Raw genomic sequence first — 19549 nt, forward strand, 5'->3', positions numbered from 1 at the left:
GCTTGCCTTTCAGTTTGACTATTCCTTTTAATCACTTTCAAAATCCAAAAAATATATAAATAAAAAATCAAAAACATTTATTGTTTCATTTGTAGCACCGCTTTAAAAGATTTTCAAAATTTCAAAAAAGGAGGAAATTTAAAATGTGTAAATATTTCCTTGGTCTCTTTTCAAAAATAATAATAAACTGAAAAAACAAAACATATAACAAAATTTCAAAAAAAAGGGTTATTCTTCTTTTCTTTAAAGGATTTTATTTTTGTTTCCCCTATTTTGATCTAACCGAACTACGCCGGTTTGATTCTCGCACGGGGTGAGATACGTAGGCAACCCTCGGCGGGTCCAACCTCCCGTTTTTGCAAAAAAAAAATCTAGATAATTTTAATTTTTGAGTCTAATAAAGTTTATCACCCTAAATAAATGTGCAGGATGAGCACGATACAAAACGAACCATTTTCAATAATGACCAAGATCCCTTTTGAGTTGCGATTATGGTGGAACGACTTAGGCAAGGAGGGGCAAGGCAAAGTGAGGAAATATCTGAAAAATCTCCCGGATTTACTAGACATTCAGCCTCGGGGCGATATTATCAGATCATTGGTCACTTACTGGGATTCGGCGCACAATGTATTTCATTTCTCAGACTTCGAACTCACCCCGACATTGGAAGAAATAGCGGGATACATTGGGGGTGATGAAGCTCCGTTAAGGTTCAAGTACTTGATTGCACCTAGGGCCGTCACGGTACACCGGTTTTTGGATTTTCTGAAAATACCCCGAACATTTCACCATCCAGATCTTGCCAAAGGTTTCTGCAGTCTCCATCTCATGTATGCTAGATACGGTCATGAAGGCGGGTTCAATAAGCCGGATTTCAAACTATGTAGTAAAGGCAACCGACAAAAGTGGGACGAAAACAGGCAGTTAGCTTTCATGACGGCCTTCTTAGGTCTTATAGTGTTCCCGAGGAAGGACGACAACATCGATCTAAAAATAACTAGGGTTGTCAGTACTTTGCTCACCTAAGATAAGAGTACTCTAGCGCCTATGATTATGGCTGACATTTTCCGGGCTCTCACTGCTTGTCGAGCCAGGGGTGACTTTTTCGAAGGATGTAACCTACTGTTGCAAATATGGATGACCGATCACTTATGCCGCCGCTCTCCGCTCTTGGGTTACGGTTCGCCTGAGAAGACTTGCATTGGAGAATTCTACACTAGAGTCAAAGGTTTCAATCTACCTGAGGGCGTCACATCATGGACCTCATTTTTCCGAACTCTCACTGCTAGCCAAATCCAATGGACGCTCGGATGGTCGCCTGTTGAGGAAATCATATACATGCCAGCAACCAGGCCCCACTTTCTGTTGATGGGACTTAAAAGCATCCAACCCTACGCCCCATATCGGGTTCTGAGGCAACTTGGGAGGTATCAAGTGGTGCCGAAAGATGAAGATCTGAGTACCCAAGTGATTGAGATCAGTCCAGATGGTCGTTTCCCCGAAGAAGAAGTTCGCCAAATCTGGAGTGAGTGCCAACATCTGACGGCAAGAACTTGTGTGATGGATATAGCAAAAGGGGAAGTTGCCCCAGGGTATCACGCTTGGTTCAGAGGCGACCTGTCTTGCGAAAGACCAGCTAAGAGACCGCATCTCAAAGACTTTGTAGAATCATCCCAAGGGCAATGGAATTGGTTAGCAAAAGAAAAGGGGTATCGGGCAGAGATCGGTGATTTGAAGCTACAAATTGACAGTCTGAAGTTCAATAACAGCATACAAATCGCGGCGGATCGAAGCGAAAAGAATAAATTGGTCCAAGAGAATGAAGAACTTAAGGCCCAAATCCAAAAATTGAGATTGTCTCTTGATGAACAGCCCAGAAGTCGATCAGACCAGCAGTTGATTAAGGGTTTAAAAAGAGAAGTCGCGGAGTGGCGAGATGGTTTAGAAGAATCGAGAAAGATTATGGCAAAGCTCAAGGTACAGTGGGGAATAAGAATAGAGAAGCATCGCCGACATTTGAACCAATCGAAACGCGACCACGAGAAAACTGTTGCCAAAATGAAGAAAGAGATGGCTATACTTGAGATCAAAGCAGCTGATCAGGCCAAGAATTTCCAAATTGAGAGCAGATACTGGTATGACTCATTAGCCCAGATGAAGTTAGAAGTACGGCGACTGAAGAATCAGCATATGCAGGATGCTCAGGTATTCAAGATATGTAGCGATCAGATAAAACGCCTACTCGTAGAGAAGAAGCAAACCAGAGATAGGATCAAGGCCATTGCCCATACCATCACCAGACGATGTCTACGATGTGAGAACATGACCAGCGTTATTTCCTCTCGGCAGTGATGGGTTATGTCAAGCAGACTATGCATGAGCTGGAACAACTTGAGAGGGATCTCACGCCTAGGACCGCGGCGAGGCCGAACGATGCCCCGCGGACACCAATTTTCAAAACCATAATGCACTCATAAGTCAAGTCTGTATCTTAGCATCTTCTGCCTGTTTTTCCCATCAGGGTGATTTCTAGTCTATTTTGAGTCTAGGTTTATTTTCAAGGTTTGCTCTTTCTTTTGCAAAATGTAGTTTGTAATAGACCATTTCAACAATAAAGAAGTTGCTTCTTTTATGCTCATTTGTGTTTTTTCGAACTACGTAATGATCTGATTCACGTAGGCATCGTGATACGTAGGCAATCCTCATCGGATCCGGTCGCATTTCTTTTACTGCAAAATAAAAAATAAAATAAAAATAAAAGAAAAACAAAAAAAAAAAGAAAAAAAAGGAAAATAATAATAAGAGGAAAAATTCTGGAACGACGCATGCTTTCGTAGCAAACATGTAGGAATCCACTTAACTGTATAGGTGCATCATGCCCAACGTGAGATTGCCTATCTGTTTGTTTGCTACAAATTAACCCTGCGTTTGTCGTTGAGTACATTCAGGGTTTTTGGAAAGACGGTTGGTTTGGTGAAAGTCTGGCCTCGCACTCATACTTCACGAGGTCAAGGAGAAGTGTTCAACTACCTGTTGTTAGGACCAGAAGCAGTACTCACACTTACTTCACCAGGTCAAAAGGAAGTGTGGAAATGTCTTCAGAAATTCCATTGCAAACAATCCCTGTTTCCGAGGAGAGCTCGATCTCAGCCGTCCTCACACCTGAATCCGCAACTGCGGAGGAAAATAGAATCCTACGGCTCCGCATGTTGGAAATGCTGGACGACTGGAATAATGGGAAAGAGCCGCCAAGTGTCGTCCCCGGATTCCCTGAATTATTCTCCAGGTCAAGTGGGACTTCTAATGTCCCCATAAATTATCCTGCTACTCCATTCGGGTACCCAGCCACTTCAGCCTTCTCTGCTGGATCGCCTTCTGAGCCTCATCCCCGAATGTCAGCCACCGATGCAAGCATGAACATCTTTACTGCACCGCCCTGCCCGATTACGGCACAGCCTGCTACATACAAGCCAAGCTTTGACTCATCCTCTTTTACATTCCAAGCACCCTCGTTCTCAATGGAACCAACTAGGTTCGCTACCAGCACTAATCCTCCACCGCCTCAGTGCGAGCTTGCACCCGGGCAGGATCAGAACCCCAGAATTGCAGAACAAAATGAGATTGCCAAAAGAATAAGAAGCCTTGAACAAAGTTTGAAGAATATGCAAGGATTGAGCGGACAGAAGAGCGTCTCTTACGCTGACCTATGCATCTTCCCTCACGTGTACCTGCCAGTAGGTTTCAAGACCCCAAAGTTTGAGAAATACGATGGGCACGGTGACCCCATTGCACATCTTAAGAAATATTGCAACCAATTGCGGGGAGCCGGCGGAAAAGAAGAATTGCTAATGGCATATTTTGGGGAAAGTCTAGTAGGGATAGCTTTGGAATGGTATATGGACCAGGAAATGTCCCGATGGCATATATGGGATGATCTCGCCAGAGATTTTGTGAAACAATTCTAGTATAACATCGACATTGCACCAGACCGAAATTCTCTGTCGAATTTAAAGAAGAAACCTTCAGAAAGCTTCAGAGAATATGCTATTAAGTGGTGTGAGCAGGCGTCAAGGGTGAAGCCTCCCATGGATGAAGTGGAAATGGTCACTACTTTTCTCCAGGCTCAAGAGTCTGACTATTTCCAAAACATGATGTCAGCCATGGGAAAGCCATTCGCGGAAGCGATTAAGATTGGAGAGATGGTGGAAAATGGTCTGAAAACAGGTAGGATTCTGAGTCAAGAAGCCATAAGGGCGACCTCCCAAGCCGTCCAAAGCGGTTCCGGAGGAATGACAAGAGGGAAGAAGAAGGAAGAAACGACCATGGCAGCCTCGGAAGCAAGGGAGTATCGTCATCCCAGGCCCCGTTTTCCGGAAAGAACCCCACAACACTACTACCCCCACTCAAATCTGGCATATGCTCATCAACCCTATATGGTCATGAATGCCCAGCCTTATGCCCATCCGCCGCAACAAGCCAACCGAGGCCCAGCTCCACCTCCCAGAAATCAGCCTCCTTACCGCAACCACTATAACCCGCAACCCCCGCAGAATAACTTCCGCCCTCAGGAGCCACCTCGAAGGCGGACTTTCACGCCCATCGGTGAACTATACTCTACTTTGTCCCCGAAGCTAGTCCAGTTGGGTTTCTTGCAACCAATCCCTCAAACAAGGCAAAACCTGACGTCACCTTCTTACAAAGCTGGAGTCAGATGCGCCTATCATTCAGGAGCCGAGGGACATGATACAAATGACTGCTGGTCTTTGAAAAGAGTGGTCGAGAATTTGATAGAGCAAGGGAAAATAGTTCTAAGGGACGAGGAGATCCCGAATGTAACTAACAATCCATTACCTGCTCACAATAATGGACCGCTGATCGGAATGATTTGCGAAGACAAAGAATTCGACCCTGCTCTGAAAGCTATAATCGCCATTGTCGACACGGGGAAAAGGCCCGAGACAGACCAGAAACCAGAAAAGGGGGAGGAGGCCAAGGCTATAAAGAGCGAGCCTGAAAAGAAGGTGGAGAAGAAAGTGGTACCGGTAAAGGATGGAGTTCTTTACATACCACGAGGTCGAGCTGAGAAGACGCAGAACTTCGGGATCAAAAAGACAAAACCTATGTACGTGCCAAAAGGGGCCTATGTGGACCGGGGGATGATTTAACCACCTCGGCTGAATGAGCCAGTGGTTATAGGACGCGTGCCATAAAAGCCGATGACCAACTCGTCCACAGTACCATGGAATTATCAGAAGACTTTGGTAATGTACAAAGGTAAAGAGGTCATGGGAGAACTTCCAGAAAATACTTTCGTTGGAAGGTATTCAAATACCCAAGAGCTGAACAACGCCACACAAAGGCGCTTCCCACCAAAGAAGCCTGTAAGTGTTGAAGAAGCAGAAGTGTTCTTCCAACAAATGAAAATGCCGGATTACGAAGTGATAGATCAACTGCGCAAGTACCCCGAGCAAGTGTTTATGCTATCATTGTTGATGAGGTCGGCCGAGCATCAAAAGATCTTACTGAAGACCATGAATGAAGCACATGTGCCAGTTGAAACCTCGGTTGAACAACTAGAGCGGATGACGGAAAGATTCTTCGTAGTCAACCAAATCTCTTTCAGCAAAAACGATTTACCCCCAGAAGGAGCGGCACACAACAAGGCCTTGCATCTAACAGTTAAATGCGAGGACTACTATGTCAAGCGAGTAATGTTGGATGGGGGCTCAGGCGTTGACATTTGCCCGCTCTCCACGCTACAAAGAATGGAAATTGGGACCGGAAGAATCCGACCCAACAATGTCTGCGTAAGGGCTTTCGACGGCATCAAGAGAGATACCATGGGAGAAATAGACCTGTTGTTGGTCATAGGACCAGTCGAATTTCAAGTAACCTTCCAGGTGCTCGACATGGATACATCCTACAATTTTCTCCTTGGCAGACCTTGGATCCATGCGGCAGGAGCCGTGCCTTCCACTCTTCACCAGATGGTGAAGTTCGAGTACGAAGACCGAGAGATCGTGGTCCATGGGGAAGATGAGCATGCTATTTATCGGGACCCATCCATCCCATATCTGGAACCGAGAGAAGGGAGCGAACATACGGTCTATCAAGCTTTTGAGATTGTACTGGCAGAGCAGCACGAAGAGGGAATACCCTGCCCCCAGCCTTTCTTGTCTAACGCCTCGGTTATGGTGGCCAAAGAGATGATCCGGCACGGATTTAGGCCAGGGAAGGGGCTTGGACGAACCCTTCAGGGAATAACAGAACCCATTACCTTGCCAGTCACCAAGAAACCTTTTGGACTAGGTTTCAAACCTACTCCAGCAGACGAAGAGTGGGCAAAGAAAAGGAAAAATGAGGGTTGGAAGTTACCTCGACCACTGCCGGATTTATATGCAACTTTCATCAGGCCAAGGTACGCCGAAGAAGAAGATGATGAGGTCTTCACAGCTGAGGAAATCGAGGAGATATGTGGGGCGATGAGAGAGATGCTCTACGAGATCCACATGGTTCAACCAGGTGAAAGCACAAGCACTGCTGAGATGATGTACGTGGGGCCGAACGCCAAACTTCAAAACTGGGAGGCCACGCCATTCCCAACTAGACGGAAGTCCGGGTAGACCTGTCCTGCCACCTTTCCTGTGTCACAAGTTGTCTCCAGGACATAACTTGAACGTTTTCTTCCTTTCAATTGTTGTTTTGAATTCCTAAGTTGTAAACATTGTTGTCTTCCAATTTTCCAAAGAAAATGAAAAAAAGTCAACATTGCTTTCCCATTCTTTCTTTTGTTCTGATTTTTGTTATTTTTCCTTTTATCTTTCCTTTCAGTTATAATAATGCGGCTTTAAATATGACATGCTTGCGGACTTCACGCCCAGATCACAACGAGCTATTTAACTGTGAATTAATGAACTCAGAACCAGAATATGACGAAGAAGAGGCTTTTAGGGAAATAAACCGAGAGTTGGAACATTTCGAGAATAAACCTAAGCCAAATCTGAATGACACTGAACCGGTAAATTTAGGAACCCCGGAAGAAATCCGGGAGACCAAGATAAGCATTCACACGGACAAGAAAACGCGAGAGGCGATAATTCAACTTCTTTTTGAATTTAAAGACGTGTTTGCTTGGTCATATGATGACATGCCGGGACTAGGTGTTGATCTAGTGGTTCATAAATTGCCGATTCATCCTGATTGTCCTCCAGTTCAACAAAAGCAACGAAAGTTCAAAACTGAGGTCAGTGACAAGATTAAAGAGGAGATCACCAAACAACTGAAAACGGGAGTGATTCGGGTAGTCCAATATACAACATGGTTGGCGAATGTGGTTCCAGTACCAAAAAAGGACGGGAAAACTCGGGTATGTGTAGATTACCGAGATCTGAACAGAGCAAGTCCTAAAGATAATTTCCCGCTGCCCAACATCCACATCATCGTTGATAATTGTGCCAAACACGAGATACAATCTTTTGTAGATTGTTACGCTGGGTATCATCAGGTATTGATGGATGAAGAGGACGCCGAGAAAACTGCCTTCACCACGCCTTGGGGCACCTACTGTTATCGGGTCATGCCATTTGGTTTGAAGAATGCTGGGGCTACTTACATGAGGGCCATGACTGCCATTTTTCATGACATGATGCATCAGGAAATAGAGGTGTACGTGGACGACGTGATAGTCAAGTCCAGGACGCAGGATAATCACATCCAAGACTTGAGGAAATTCTTCGAGAGATTAAGGAAGTATGACTTAAAGCTGAACCCAGCCAAATGTGCTTTCGGAGTTCCGTCGGGCAAACTTTTGGGCTTCATCGTAAGCAGGAGAGGTATCGAGCTAGATCCAACTAAGATAAAATCCATCAGAGATCTGCCTCCCCCGAGAACAAAGAAAGACGTGATGAGTCTGTTGGGCAGGTTGAACTACATCAGTCGGTTTATTGCCCAGCTGACAAGCACGTGTGAGCCCATATTCAAGCTGTTAAGGAAAGATGCGGCGATTAAATGGACAACTGAGTGTCAAGAAGCCTTTGATAAAGTCAAAGAATACCTTTCGAATCCCCCAGTCTTGGTCCCTCCAGAACCAGGGAGGCCACTTTTCTTGTATCTGACAGTCTTGGAGAACTCTTTCGGTTGCGTCCTCGGGCAACACGACGTAACCGGAAAGAAGGAGCAAGCAATCTACTACTTGAGCAAGAAATTCACCGGCTACGAGGCCAAATACACTCTGCTGGAAAGGACATGCTGCGCTCTCACGTGGGTTGCTCAAAAGCTGAGACATTATCTCCAAGCCCACACTACGTTCCTCATAAGCAGGTTGGATCCTTTGAAGTATATATTTCAGAAACCAATGCCTACTGGGAGACTGGCTAAATGGCAAATCTTGCTTACGGAATTCGACATAGTCTATGTCACTCGCACGGCAATGAAAGCCCAGGCGTTAGCAGATCATTTGGCCGAAAATCCGGTCGATGAGGAATACCAGCCATTGGATACCTACTTTCCAGATGAAGAAGTAAACACCGTAGAAGTGGTCTCGGAGGAAGCTCATGTTTGGAAGATGTTCTTTGATGGAGCCGTGAACGCCAAGGGTGTAGGGATTGGGGCAATTTTGATCTCGCCTTCTGGTCAGCATTATCCCGCCACAGCTAGACTTCGTTTCTTTTGCACAAATAATACAGCTGAGTATGAAGCCTGCATCATGGGCATGCATATGGCAATCGATCAGGATGTCGAAGACTTACTGATTATGGGAGATTCTGACCTGATTATCCGGCAAGCTCAAGGCGAATGGGAAACTCGGGATGTCAAACTTATCCCTTACCGACAGCATGTGGAGGACCTCAGCAAGCGCTTTACATCAATAGAGTTCAGGTATATCCCGAGGTGTCACAATGAACTGGCAGATGCACTTGCTACTTTGGCTTCAATGCTACCCTACCCGGGCAACGCCCACGTCGATCCTTTGGAAATCCAAATCAAGGAAAGACACGGTTACTGCAATGTAATCGAGGCGGGATCAAATACGCAGCCTTGGTACCATGACATCAAGAGGTTCCTGAAGACACAAGAATACCCCGAGCACGCTACTGGAGATCAAAAGAGGACCATTAGGCGACATGCAAGTGGTTTCTTTCTGAGCGGTGAATTGTTATATAAGAGGACCCCGGACCTCAATCTCCTAAGATGTGTCGATATCGAGGAAGCGAGAAAGATCATGCACGAAGTACACGCAGGTGTGTGCGGACCTCACATGAACGGGTATTTTTAGCAAAGAAAATCCTTCGAGCAGGTTATTACTGGATGACCATGGAAAAGGATTGCTTTAGCTTCGTTCGGAAGTGTCATCAGTGTCAGGTGCATGGTGATTTGATTCATGCACCTCCCACGGAGCTGCATCCAATGTCTGCACCTTGGCCATTTGTCGCCTGGGGCATGGACGTCATTGGACCAATCGAACCAAAGGCTTCGAATGGACACAGTTTTATACTGGTTGCCATCGATTACTTCACAAAATGGGTAGAGGTTGTCACTCTCAAGTCGGTCACTAAAAAAGCTGTAGTGGATTTTGTACACTCAAATCTTATCTGTCGTTTCGGTATTCCTGCGACTATCATTACAGATAACGCAACAAACTTGAACAGTCACTTGATGGGAGATGTATGCGAGCAATTCAAAATAACGCATAGGAATTCTACTCCTTATCGGCCAAAGGCCAATTGTGCTGTAGAAGCGGCGAACAAGAACATCAAGAAGATTTTGAGAAAAACAATCCAAGGTTCCCGACAGTGGCACGAGCAGTTACCATTTGCGTTGTTGGGATATCATACTACGGTACGCACGTCAGTAGGAGCGACTCCTTATCTTTTGGTTTATGGGACCGAGGCGGTAATACCGGCAGAGGTAGAAATTCCTTCGCTTCGAACCATTGTCGAAGCAGAAATCGAAGACAGCGAGTGGGTCAAGACTCGGTTAGAGCAATTGACTTTGATTGATGAAAAGCGAATGGCCGCGGTTTGTCACGGACAGTTGTACCAACGAAGGATGGCCCGTGCTTACAACAAGAAAGTCCGACCCAGGAATTTCGAAGTAGGTCAGCTGGTACTGAGGCGTATTCTGCCGCATCATGAGGAAGCAAAAGGGAAGTTTGCTCCAAATTGGAAAGGCCCATACATCATAAGGAAGATATTGCCGAGAGGAGCATTGTATTTAGGTGATATCGAAGGAAATGACCCCGAAACAGCAGTAAATGCGGATGCAGTCAAGAGATACTACGTCTGAATTATACTCCAGTGGTCTTGACACATTTGAAATGACGAAGGTTTTATTCCCCACTACTCCCCAAACACTACCCAATTCTCTCTACAAACCTTTGGCCGCTTAAAGAAAAAAAAAAGAAATTGATAGAGGCCTGAACTACGTTTGACTTGATTCCGAAAGGATACGTAGGCAGCCTCTCCCTGAGGTTCAGTCACACCAACAATAAAATCCCATTCGCCCTGAAATTGAAATCGGGGCACGTCGAGCAGTTTAGAAGTTAGTATCATCCACCTCTCTTTACCAAGCACAAGCCTTCAAATCAATTACCAAAGATAGTGGGGAACCAATAAGCGTCACAAATGGAGACCGGCACACTCTGAATTGAGAGAGATAAAATGAGAGAGTCTCGTCGGTGAAAACCTTCGGGCACCACGAGGCGACGGGAGTAGAGAAACAAAAATGAGAGAGCTTGTTTAGTAAAAAATCACAAAGAGTGCTATCAAGCGATGACAAGAAGAGAAATGAGAGAGGTCAGCCAGCGAAAACCCGCAAAGGGCATTGTTGGCCGAAAAGAATGACTCCACCCCAAAGAGATCTCGGCAAAGTTCCACCGGTTTGGAATCACAGATCCGTTCTGGTTCAGGGAAATGCAAGTTCATGGAAGGTCAGGCGTCCAGTCCAAAGAGCATGTCATGTCATTTAAAGCTAGCGTTATCTTCCTCAGATAAGTCTTTCTCGTCCCGAAAGGGACACTCCCTTCCTGAAATTTGTTTTCTCCTTTCTTTGTTTCTCTTCGAATCCCTTTTTATGTTTTAACCCCAAGTTCGGGATACACCAGAGAGGGCAGGTGGCAGGTTTGTTTTCACGGAATTCCGTTTCATGAAGGAAAACACCCTGTTTCGTTGGTACGTCTGTCCAAACTTGATAAATCATGATGTTTGATGGCGTTTGCAGTAAAGAGGAAAAAGAGAAATTTCCCCCAGCAAGTCCGCCTTCGGACGAATCCCCACAGAGTCTCTCCTTGTACAATCCCCCACAAAGTCTCCCCAATATAAATTAAAAAAAAAATCCCCGTTGGAATTTCCCCAACACATCCCCAGCGAGTCCTTTTGTAAACATTCCCCAACAAGCTTACCCCAACCAAGCCTAGAAAGCCCGCTTCGAAACAATTACCCAGCATGCCCCATTGTACAAAAATCCACACAAAGAATCCACTTTGTAAATATTCCCCCACAGAGCTTTCTTTTGTACAAATCCCCACAGAATACCTCCAATAAAATCCCCGTTGAGAACCTCCAAGCAAAACGGGACACAAAAAAAAGAGAAAGAAAAAGAGCCTTACGAGGCAAATCATCACAGAATCTGGAAATACAAGCCTGAGCAGTCTAAAAGGTTCCGACATATGAATCAAATCAATGGCGAGACTTCGCAACAGAAATGAAGACGCAATAAAGCAACCAGGAACGATCAAGGTCACCAAACCGACCGTCATTTCCGAACTAACAATTGTTCTTTGTCTGAAAAGTTGAAACATGTTTAATCCAAGACAACCGTGCAAGAAGCAGGTGTCGCCCAACAAAAAAGGTACATGGGTACAAGAAATATCTTGGCAATAAGGAATTCACTCGAAAGGTAAGTTCCCACGAAACTCCCTTTTGTCTTTTACTAAAACAAGAAAATTCAAAAAAAAGAGGTCAGTTGTTGTTCTCGAATTTTGTCCCCAGCTAGTCAGCATTAGGGTTTTAAACCCTAAACTAAATTTTTTCCTTTCAGCCAGCATTAGGGTTTTAAACCCTAAACTGAGCTTTTCCATGCAATCAGCATTAGGGTTTTAAACCCTAAACTGATTTTTCCTTTAGTCAGCATTAGGGTTTTAAACCCTAAACTGAACTTTTTTCCATTCAGCCAGCATTAGGGTTTTAAATCCTAAACTGAGATTTTCCATGCAATCAGCATTAGGGTTTTAAACCCTAAACTGAATTTTTCCTTTAGTCAGCATTAGGGTTTTAAACCCTAAACTGAACTTTTTCCATTCAGCCAGCATTAGGGTTTTAAACCCTAAACTGAGCTTTTCCATGCAATCAGCATTAGGGTTTTAAACCCTAAACTGAATTTTTCCTTTAGTCAGCATTAGGGTTTTAAACCCTAAACTGAACTTTTTCCATTCAGCCAGCATTAGGGTTTTAAACCCTAAACTGAGCTTTTCCATGCAATCAGCATTAGGGTTTTAAACCCTAAACTGAATTTTTCCTTTAGTCAGCATTAGGGTTTTAAACCCTAAACTGAATTTTTTCCTTTCAGCCAGCATTAGGGTTTTAAACCCTAAACTGAGCTTTTTCCATGCAATCAGCATTAGGGTTTTAAACCCTAAACTGAATTTTTCCTTTAGTCAGCATTAGGGTTTTAAACCCTAAACTGAACTTTTTCCATTCAGCCAGCATTAGGGTTTTAAACCCTAAACTGAATTTTTCCTTTAGTCAGCATTAGGGTTTTAAACCCTAAACTGAACGTTTTTCCATTCAGCTAGCATTATGGTTTTAAACCCTAAACTGAACTTTTCTATGCAATCAGCATTAGGGTTTTAAACCCTAAACTGAATTTTTCCTTTAGTCAGCATTAGGGTTTTAAACCCTAAACTGAACTTTTTTCCATTCAGCCAGCATTAGGGTTTTAAACCCTAAACTGAACTTTTCTATGCAATCAGCATTAGGGTTTTAAACCCTAAACTGAATTTTTCCTTTAGTCAGCATTAGGGTTTTAAACCCTAAACTGAACTTTTTTCCATTCAGCCAGCATTAGGGTTTTAAACCCTAAACTGAGCTTTTCCACGCAATCAGCATTAGGGTTTTAAACCCTAAACTGAATTTTTCATTTAGTCAGCATTAGGGTTTTAAACCCTAAACTGAACTTTTGTCCATTCAGCCAGCATTAGGGTTTTAAACCCTAAACTGAACTTTTTCCTTTAGTCAGCATTAGGGTTTTAAGCCCTAAACTGAACTTTTTTCCATTCAGCCAGCATTAGGGTTTTAAACCCTAAACTGAGCTTTTTCATGCAATCAGTATTAGGGTTTGAAACCTAAACTGAATTTTTCCTTTAGTCAGCATTAGGGTTTTTTAAAACCCTGAACTGAACTTTTCCCCAGTTGGTCAGTATTAGAGTTTCAACTCTAAAAACTTAACTTCTCCCCAGCTATTCGGTATTAGGGCTCCAACCCTGAACTGAGCATTTTATCTTCCTTCCTCAATTTTATGAACTTCCTGGCGAATAATTAACGAAATTTTCCTAGTAAAACTGGGGCAGAGAATTTTGTTTGTTTGTTTGTTTTCTCCCGCAGGTCTAACCTCGAGCCACACGGATCGAAATGACCCACGAGATGAGTCTCAACCCAGAATCCAAAAAGAAAAGGACAAAAAGAAGATGTCCCGAGATACCGGAGAAAATGGAAGGCGGATCATTCCAAGATTTGATTAAGGTCCAGAACTCTGCCAGTCACGTCTCACTGAGTATCCCAGAGGTTAAACAAGCACCTACAACTCGCAAGTATCAAGATTCGGATCGAAGTCTCCAAGCAAAATCAGCTAAGACCCATGATCAAGTCGCAAAAGAATCATAGATAGGGATCTTGTAACTAGCAGTTGACATGCATATAAGTATTTAGTTCAGTTTCAATTTTTCTTATGTTGTAATAAGGCGGTCAGTAAAGCAGGTGACAACAGCAACAGCAGTAACAGCAAGCATCGCAGTCCCATGGTAGTCCCAGCTATCAAAACTTCCCGAACTACATTGACCTGATTCCTGTTTAGCCCAGGATATGTAGGAAACCTTTGGAGCAAAGGTTCGGTCAAATCTTTCAAAAATGCTTCACACGGAGTAGTCCATAGGCAAAAATCGCTCATATCCGCTCACTTTATCTTTGCACGAAAACCCTTCGTGTTTCCGAACAAAGAGGGGCAACTGTGAGCACGTGATTTTTGTCTTACGCGACAATCGCTCCAAAAGAAATAAAAAATAATAACAAATGGTCCTGCTGTACAATTTTTGGATTTTATGTGACACTTTGTTAATTGTTTATGATGTTTGCCCATTGCTATTCTATTAAAATAAAATACAAAAAAATGTGTGTGTCAGGCATAATTTGAACCGTAATTCGGTTGTTAAATAGAAAATCATAAAATACGCATTTTTATCCTGATTTGTTGTTTTGTTTAATCTTACCTACTTTTAACATTTTTTATATGTGTGTGATAAAAACATTGAACGTTAATTAATGGTTTTAATTTTATTTAATTAGGTTGTGTGTTTTTAGAAAATTAGAAATAAAGAAAAAAGGCTAAAATTTGTTGAAGTTGGGCTGATCCCCATTTCAAATTTAGGGCCCGAATAAGCAGCCCAAGTTACCAGTCCGAACAGCCCACCCCAGGCCACAAAACGACGTAGTTTGACACCAAAACTACGTCGTTTCAATACCAATCCATCTCAACCATTCAAACCAAACTGATCTAACGGCCAAGATCCCACACCCCGTACCCAATAATAGACCCGACCCGTCTCACCCGGACCGACCCAACCCCTTTTAGTCTAAAACGACACCGTTCCCCTTTAACTGAAGGATCCTGGCCCTCCATGTCGCCTCATCCAACGGTTGAAATCCGTTCATCCATTCCATATATAAGTTCCCACTCGTACCCTGCCCCCTATCCAATACCCCAGCCTTCATCGTCTTCACAAGAACCCCAAACCCTAGAGCCGCCTCTGTACACCTTCACCATGAAAGCTGGCGGCATGAACGCCGGTGTCCATCACCTTAACACCATAGGACCATCTCACCCCCCTAAACATGGACCTATTAACCGTTTAGTTCGAATCATCCTCCAGGTCCTTGAATCTTCATTTGAAGATTCGAGCAAAACTCGATCTACGCCGATCTGCCCTAGATTCATACCAGACAATCCCCGGACCCCCCTCGTGACCAAACTATGCTTGGTTTGGTCCGAATCTAACCATGGAAGCTCAAGTTCCAAATCTACCTTCCACAAAACCTAAAATCCCCAAGCCCGGTCCGTGCCTGTTAAGACAAGAGGTTAGGGTCTAATGGACCTTAATCGAAGTGTTTCTCATCTGAGAAACCCTTCGATTAAAGTCCGTTCAACCTTAAAAAGGGTCTGTTCAAACACAAGCTGATTTTCTGTTCCTTCTTTCAAAGTTTTTAAGGTAAGTTTGTTTTCTCTTTGTTATTCAGTACGTGTGTGGTTTAGAGGTCTGTGCATATTTTGTGTAATTTGTCTCTGAATTTCTTTTGTCAACTGTCAATTGCCCCCTTTGCCCGGACTCCTGTATTCAGTCAAGTCTTTCTTCATAATGTGTGTGTATAAACTGTATGTTCAATTGAATTCGTAATTGGTCATTCAATTAGCTCACAAGGTCATTTCTGTATTAACATTGCAATCTGAACCCCTTGTGTGATACTATTTAAATGTCTGATTTTGGCTACGATTGTACATGTTATGATTAATATAGTCGAGTCGACATGTGTCGTCAATTAGTTTTAACTGCCTGAACAATAACAAATCGATTTGCTTCTGGACACATTTGCTTGAATTAATAAGGAAGTGAGTTTGTTCACTTATAGTTGTTATTTTGAATCAGAAATGTAAAAGGATTGTTTTGTTTAATTACAGCTCTGAATTGGAGGACATGTGCACTTGTGCACAGCATGTGCACTTATGCACCACATGTGCATTGCGCACAACCTGTGTCCTGCATAAAGGCTTTTATTAAGTTTAAAGTAATTTGACAGCACATGCTGTCAGATTACATTCTGCTGCCCATATTCTGCTTTAAGTTTCAGAAATAATAAACCTTACTCAAAAGTAAGTTTGCCAGGGAATGTCATGGGGTTTGTTTTTATTTAAATGGTAAGTGGAAACTGAAAAGAAAGATAGCACATGGGAGGGGTGTTCTGATTGTCTAACAGGCTGTTAAAGGGCTGATTTTAGGTTAATAAAAGGGAACTGCCATCAGTTTAAAAAGGGGACAGATTTTGGATATATAGACACACACAGACAGACAGAGGGGGGAGATAGAAAACTTAGGTTGAACATTGAGAGTTGAGTTCTGAAAACAGAAAACTGGAAAAGATTTCTTTTCATAACTCAAGTATAATTTCAAAAACTGAAGATTGACATTGGATTTTGAAAGGAGATAGGGAGAGGGATATCATAAAAATCAGAAACTGCTTTCTTCTTGCTGTTTGTTTGATTCTTAGTTTGTTCAAACTGTTCAAATCAGTTCTTTCTTCTTTCAAGTATCGGCTAAGTCTATTGTTTGGATTTGTATTGTTTTTTTTTCTCCTGGAATTGAGTTGCCTGGATCCCTGATTCCATACTACTGGGAATTTGCTTCATTCTGCCATTTCTCCATCGGCTCTAGTTGCCTCTTGCACTGGGATTTTGTTCTATTTGTACCTGCTGTTACTGCTGCTGTTTGGTATTGCTTCTATTGCTCTACTGACCCCTTGCTTCTTCTGTTGTATCCAACATCCAGGTACATACTAAGACTTTCCATCTGATGTAACAATGAAGGCATGAAAAATAAAAGATATTGAAGAAGTTTAAGTATATGTTGTAATACTCCTAGAATAAGTAATGGGTTTTGTATAATTGATTAGTTTACAACGCAATAGCATGAAAGGATATGTTAACTAACGCCTGATTGAATTCTAGTCTTCTTTTTTTTTCTTTTTTTTCTTTTTTTTTCTTTTTTTTGTGGTGTGGTTGTTTGTTAATACAGGGTATGTATACCCCAACCTTATGAAATGTTTTTTTTTTTTCTGTTTTACTTTTCCTTTTACCCGTTCCCGTTAGGCAGTACATAGGGTCACTTTCGAATCCCATTAGTAACAATGTCTAGTAGCTGATTCCTCTGATCTAGTCTAATTAAGTTTAGTTAAATTCAGCTCAAGAAATGTTAAGAATAAGCGTAGCATTTCGTCAATTTCATATGCATTTTTATCAGAGTAAAAGTATGTTCCATGAGATACAATGTTCTTCGCCTAGTAATTAGATAATCAATAAAATGATAGGATTAGCTAAACATGCCATTTAATCAGTATACATTGTTCTTTCTTTCATTTTAGGGACAAACATAATAGAAATGTAGTCACTTTAGGATATCCCTTCTAAAATAGAGACGAGCCTCGCCAAATAAAAATGTAATTGCGAGGCCCTCAATAACTAACCATAATAAACATTTAGAATTCAGGACAGGCCGTTTAGTGAATCTCATGGCCTTCTCCAAAAATAATAACGCGTTAGACTCTTTAGGCGTGGCTTAATTAAATTATATTCTTAAATTCGGGTGCACATTGATGTGACCCAAATCCAAATCTCAACGGAGTCAAAATGTATTGACGATCACGGGTGCATTGATTGTGACGTGGTTCGAGATGCATTTTCACGACGTTGCAATTCTATAAAAAAAATGACAATAATAAAAGCGGTTTAAACTTAATAAAAGCACATAAGTCATAACATGTATTTAAATCAGATATTCAGCCATTATAACAATTTAAGCGACCGTGCTAGAACCACGGGATTCGAGGGTGCCTAACACCTTCCCTCGGGTCAACAGAATTCCTTACTTAGAATTTCTGGTTCGCAGACTTCATTTGGAAAAGTCGAAAATTTTCCTCGATTTGGGATTCAAGATAAACCGGTGACTTGGGACACCAAAAGCCAAACCTTTCCCAAGTGGCGACTCTGAATTAAATAAATAATCCCATTTCGAATATTGTCACTTAAATTGGAAAAACTCCCTCGCGCATTTAACCCTTCGGGGCCGGGCGCGCAAAAAGGAGGTGTGACACCTTCATTCTGTCATTTCACCATGGCCATTCATAAAGTGGGGAATGGACATAGTTGGCCCCCTCCCAGCAGGACGAGGTAAGGTATGCTTCCTTTTGGTTTTAATTGACTACTTTTCTAAATGGGTGGAAGCAGGTGCATACACTCAGATACGTGAGCAGGAGGTCATCGCATTTATATGGAAAAACATTATATGCCATTTTAGCATCCCCAAGGAAATCAGCTACAACAACGGACCTCAGTTCGTCAGAAAAAGAACAACTGAATTTTTCGAAAAATAGCACATCAAACGAATACTCTCCACGCCATATCACCCCACCGCCAATGGTCAGGCTGAATCCTCCAATAAAGTAATACTGAATATACTGAAAAAGAAGCTCGAAGAAGCTAAAGGGCTGTGGCCTGAACTACTACCAGAAGTACTATGGGCATACCGCACTATACTAAAAACTAGCACAGGAGAAACGCCATATTCACTGGTCTACGAGACCGATGCAGTTATACCAGTCGAGGTTGGAGAACCCAGTTTGGGATACTCCAACGAGAGCGGACCAATCAACGACGAAAGTAGGCTACAAGATATGGATGAAGTCAAAGAACGAAGAGACATGACCCACATAAGAATGGTAGCTCAGAAGCAGCAAGTTGAAAGACACCACAACAAGAAAGCCAAGGTGCGACCACTCAAAGTCGGAGACTATGTCCTCAAGGCCAAAACACAAGCATCAAAAGACCCTAATGAGGGAAAATTAGGAACGAACTGGGACGGACCATACAAAATCGTAGCTGCAGCAAACAAAAGTGCATTCTAGTTAGAAACAATGGAGGGAAAATTACTCCAAAACAACTGGAATGTCGCCCACCTCAAGTACTTCCACTTCTAAAAAAAGGCGTTACCTAAGTCGTACTCTTTTTCCCTCACCTGGGTTTTGTCCCAATCAGGTTTTCCTAGGGAGGTTTTTAACGAGGCGGCAAGGGAAACGCCTAAAGGATCGAAGTGATGTTCATTACCTCGACCCGTCGACATGATCTCCGAAGTGAAGTATTGAAGGGATTGGATATAGATAATCAAATCTCCATTGTATGTGCAGAGTCGACATGTGATTCTCACAAGAATTTAATCAAATCTCCATTGGTCGACATGTGATTCTCACAAGAATTCAATCAAATCTCCATTGTATGTATAGAGTAGACATGTGAGTCTCATAAGAACTCAATCGAATCTCCATTATCCGACATGTGATTCTCACAAGAATTTAATTAAACCTCCAGTGCATAAACAAAGTCAGGTCTTCCTACTGGAATACGATCAAATCTCCAACAAAAAATGGCTAAGGCCATCGACGATAATGAGTTCGACCTCATTCGAACTACGACGAGGATCCTACTTAGACGACAGTTCGAAGAAACATCCCAATGGCTA

General features: G+C 42.7%; 1 protein-coding gene across 1 annotated transcript; it reads left to right on the plus strand.

Moving 5' to 3' along the window:
* Positions 1-1962: 1962 nt before the first annotated feature.
* Positions 1963-18938, plus strand: LOC138889479 (uncharacterized). The gene is made up of 2 exons (XM_070172788.1): positions 1963-2166; positions 18408-18938. Exons 1-2 carry the CDS (start codon positions 1963-1965, stop codon positions 18936-18938), a joined length of 735 nt encoding a protein of 244 aa, XP_070028889.1.
* Positions 18939-19549: the final 611 nt, after the last annotated feature.

The sequence above is a fragment of the Nicotiana sylvestris genome, chromosome 4 (assembly GCF_000393655.2).
Source record: "Nicotiana sylvestris chromosome 4, ASM39365v2, whole genome shotgun sequence".
NCBI classification, from domain to species: Eukaryota; Viridiplantae; Streptophyta; class Magnoliopsida; order Solanales; family Solanaceae; genus Nicotiana; species Nicotiana sylvestris.

Excerpts from the sequence above, each read along its gene's own strand:
- LOC138889479 (XM_070172788.1), top strand. The coding sequence starts at position 1,963 with ATGGCAAAGCTCAAGGTACAGTGGGGAATAAGAATAGAGAAGCATCGC. Across the intron at positions 2,167-18,407 it reads TAGCCCAGATGAAGTTAGAA|CACATCAAACGAATACTCTC; the intron begins GTACGGCGACTG and ends TTCGAAAAATAG.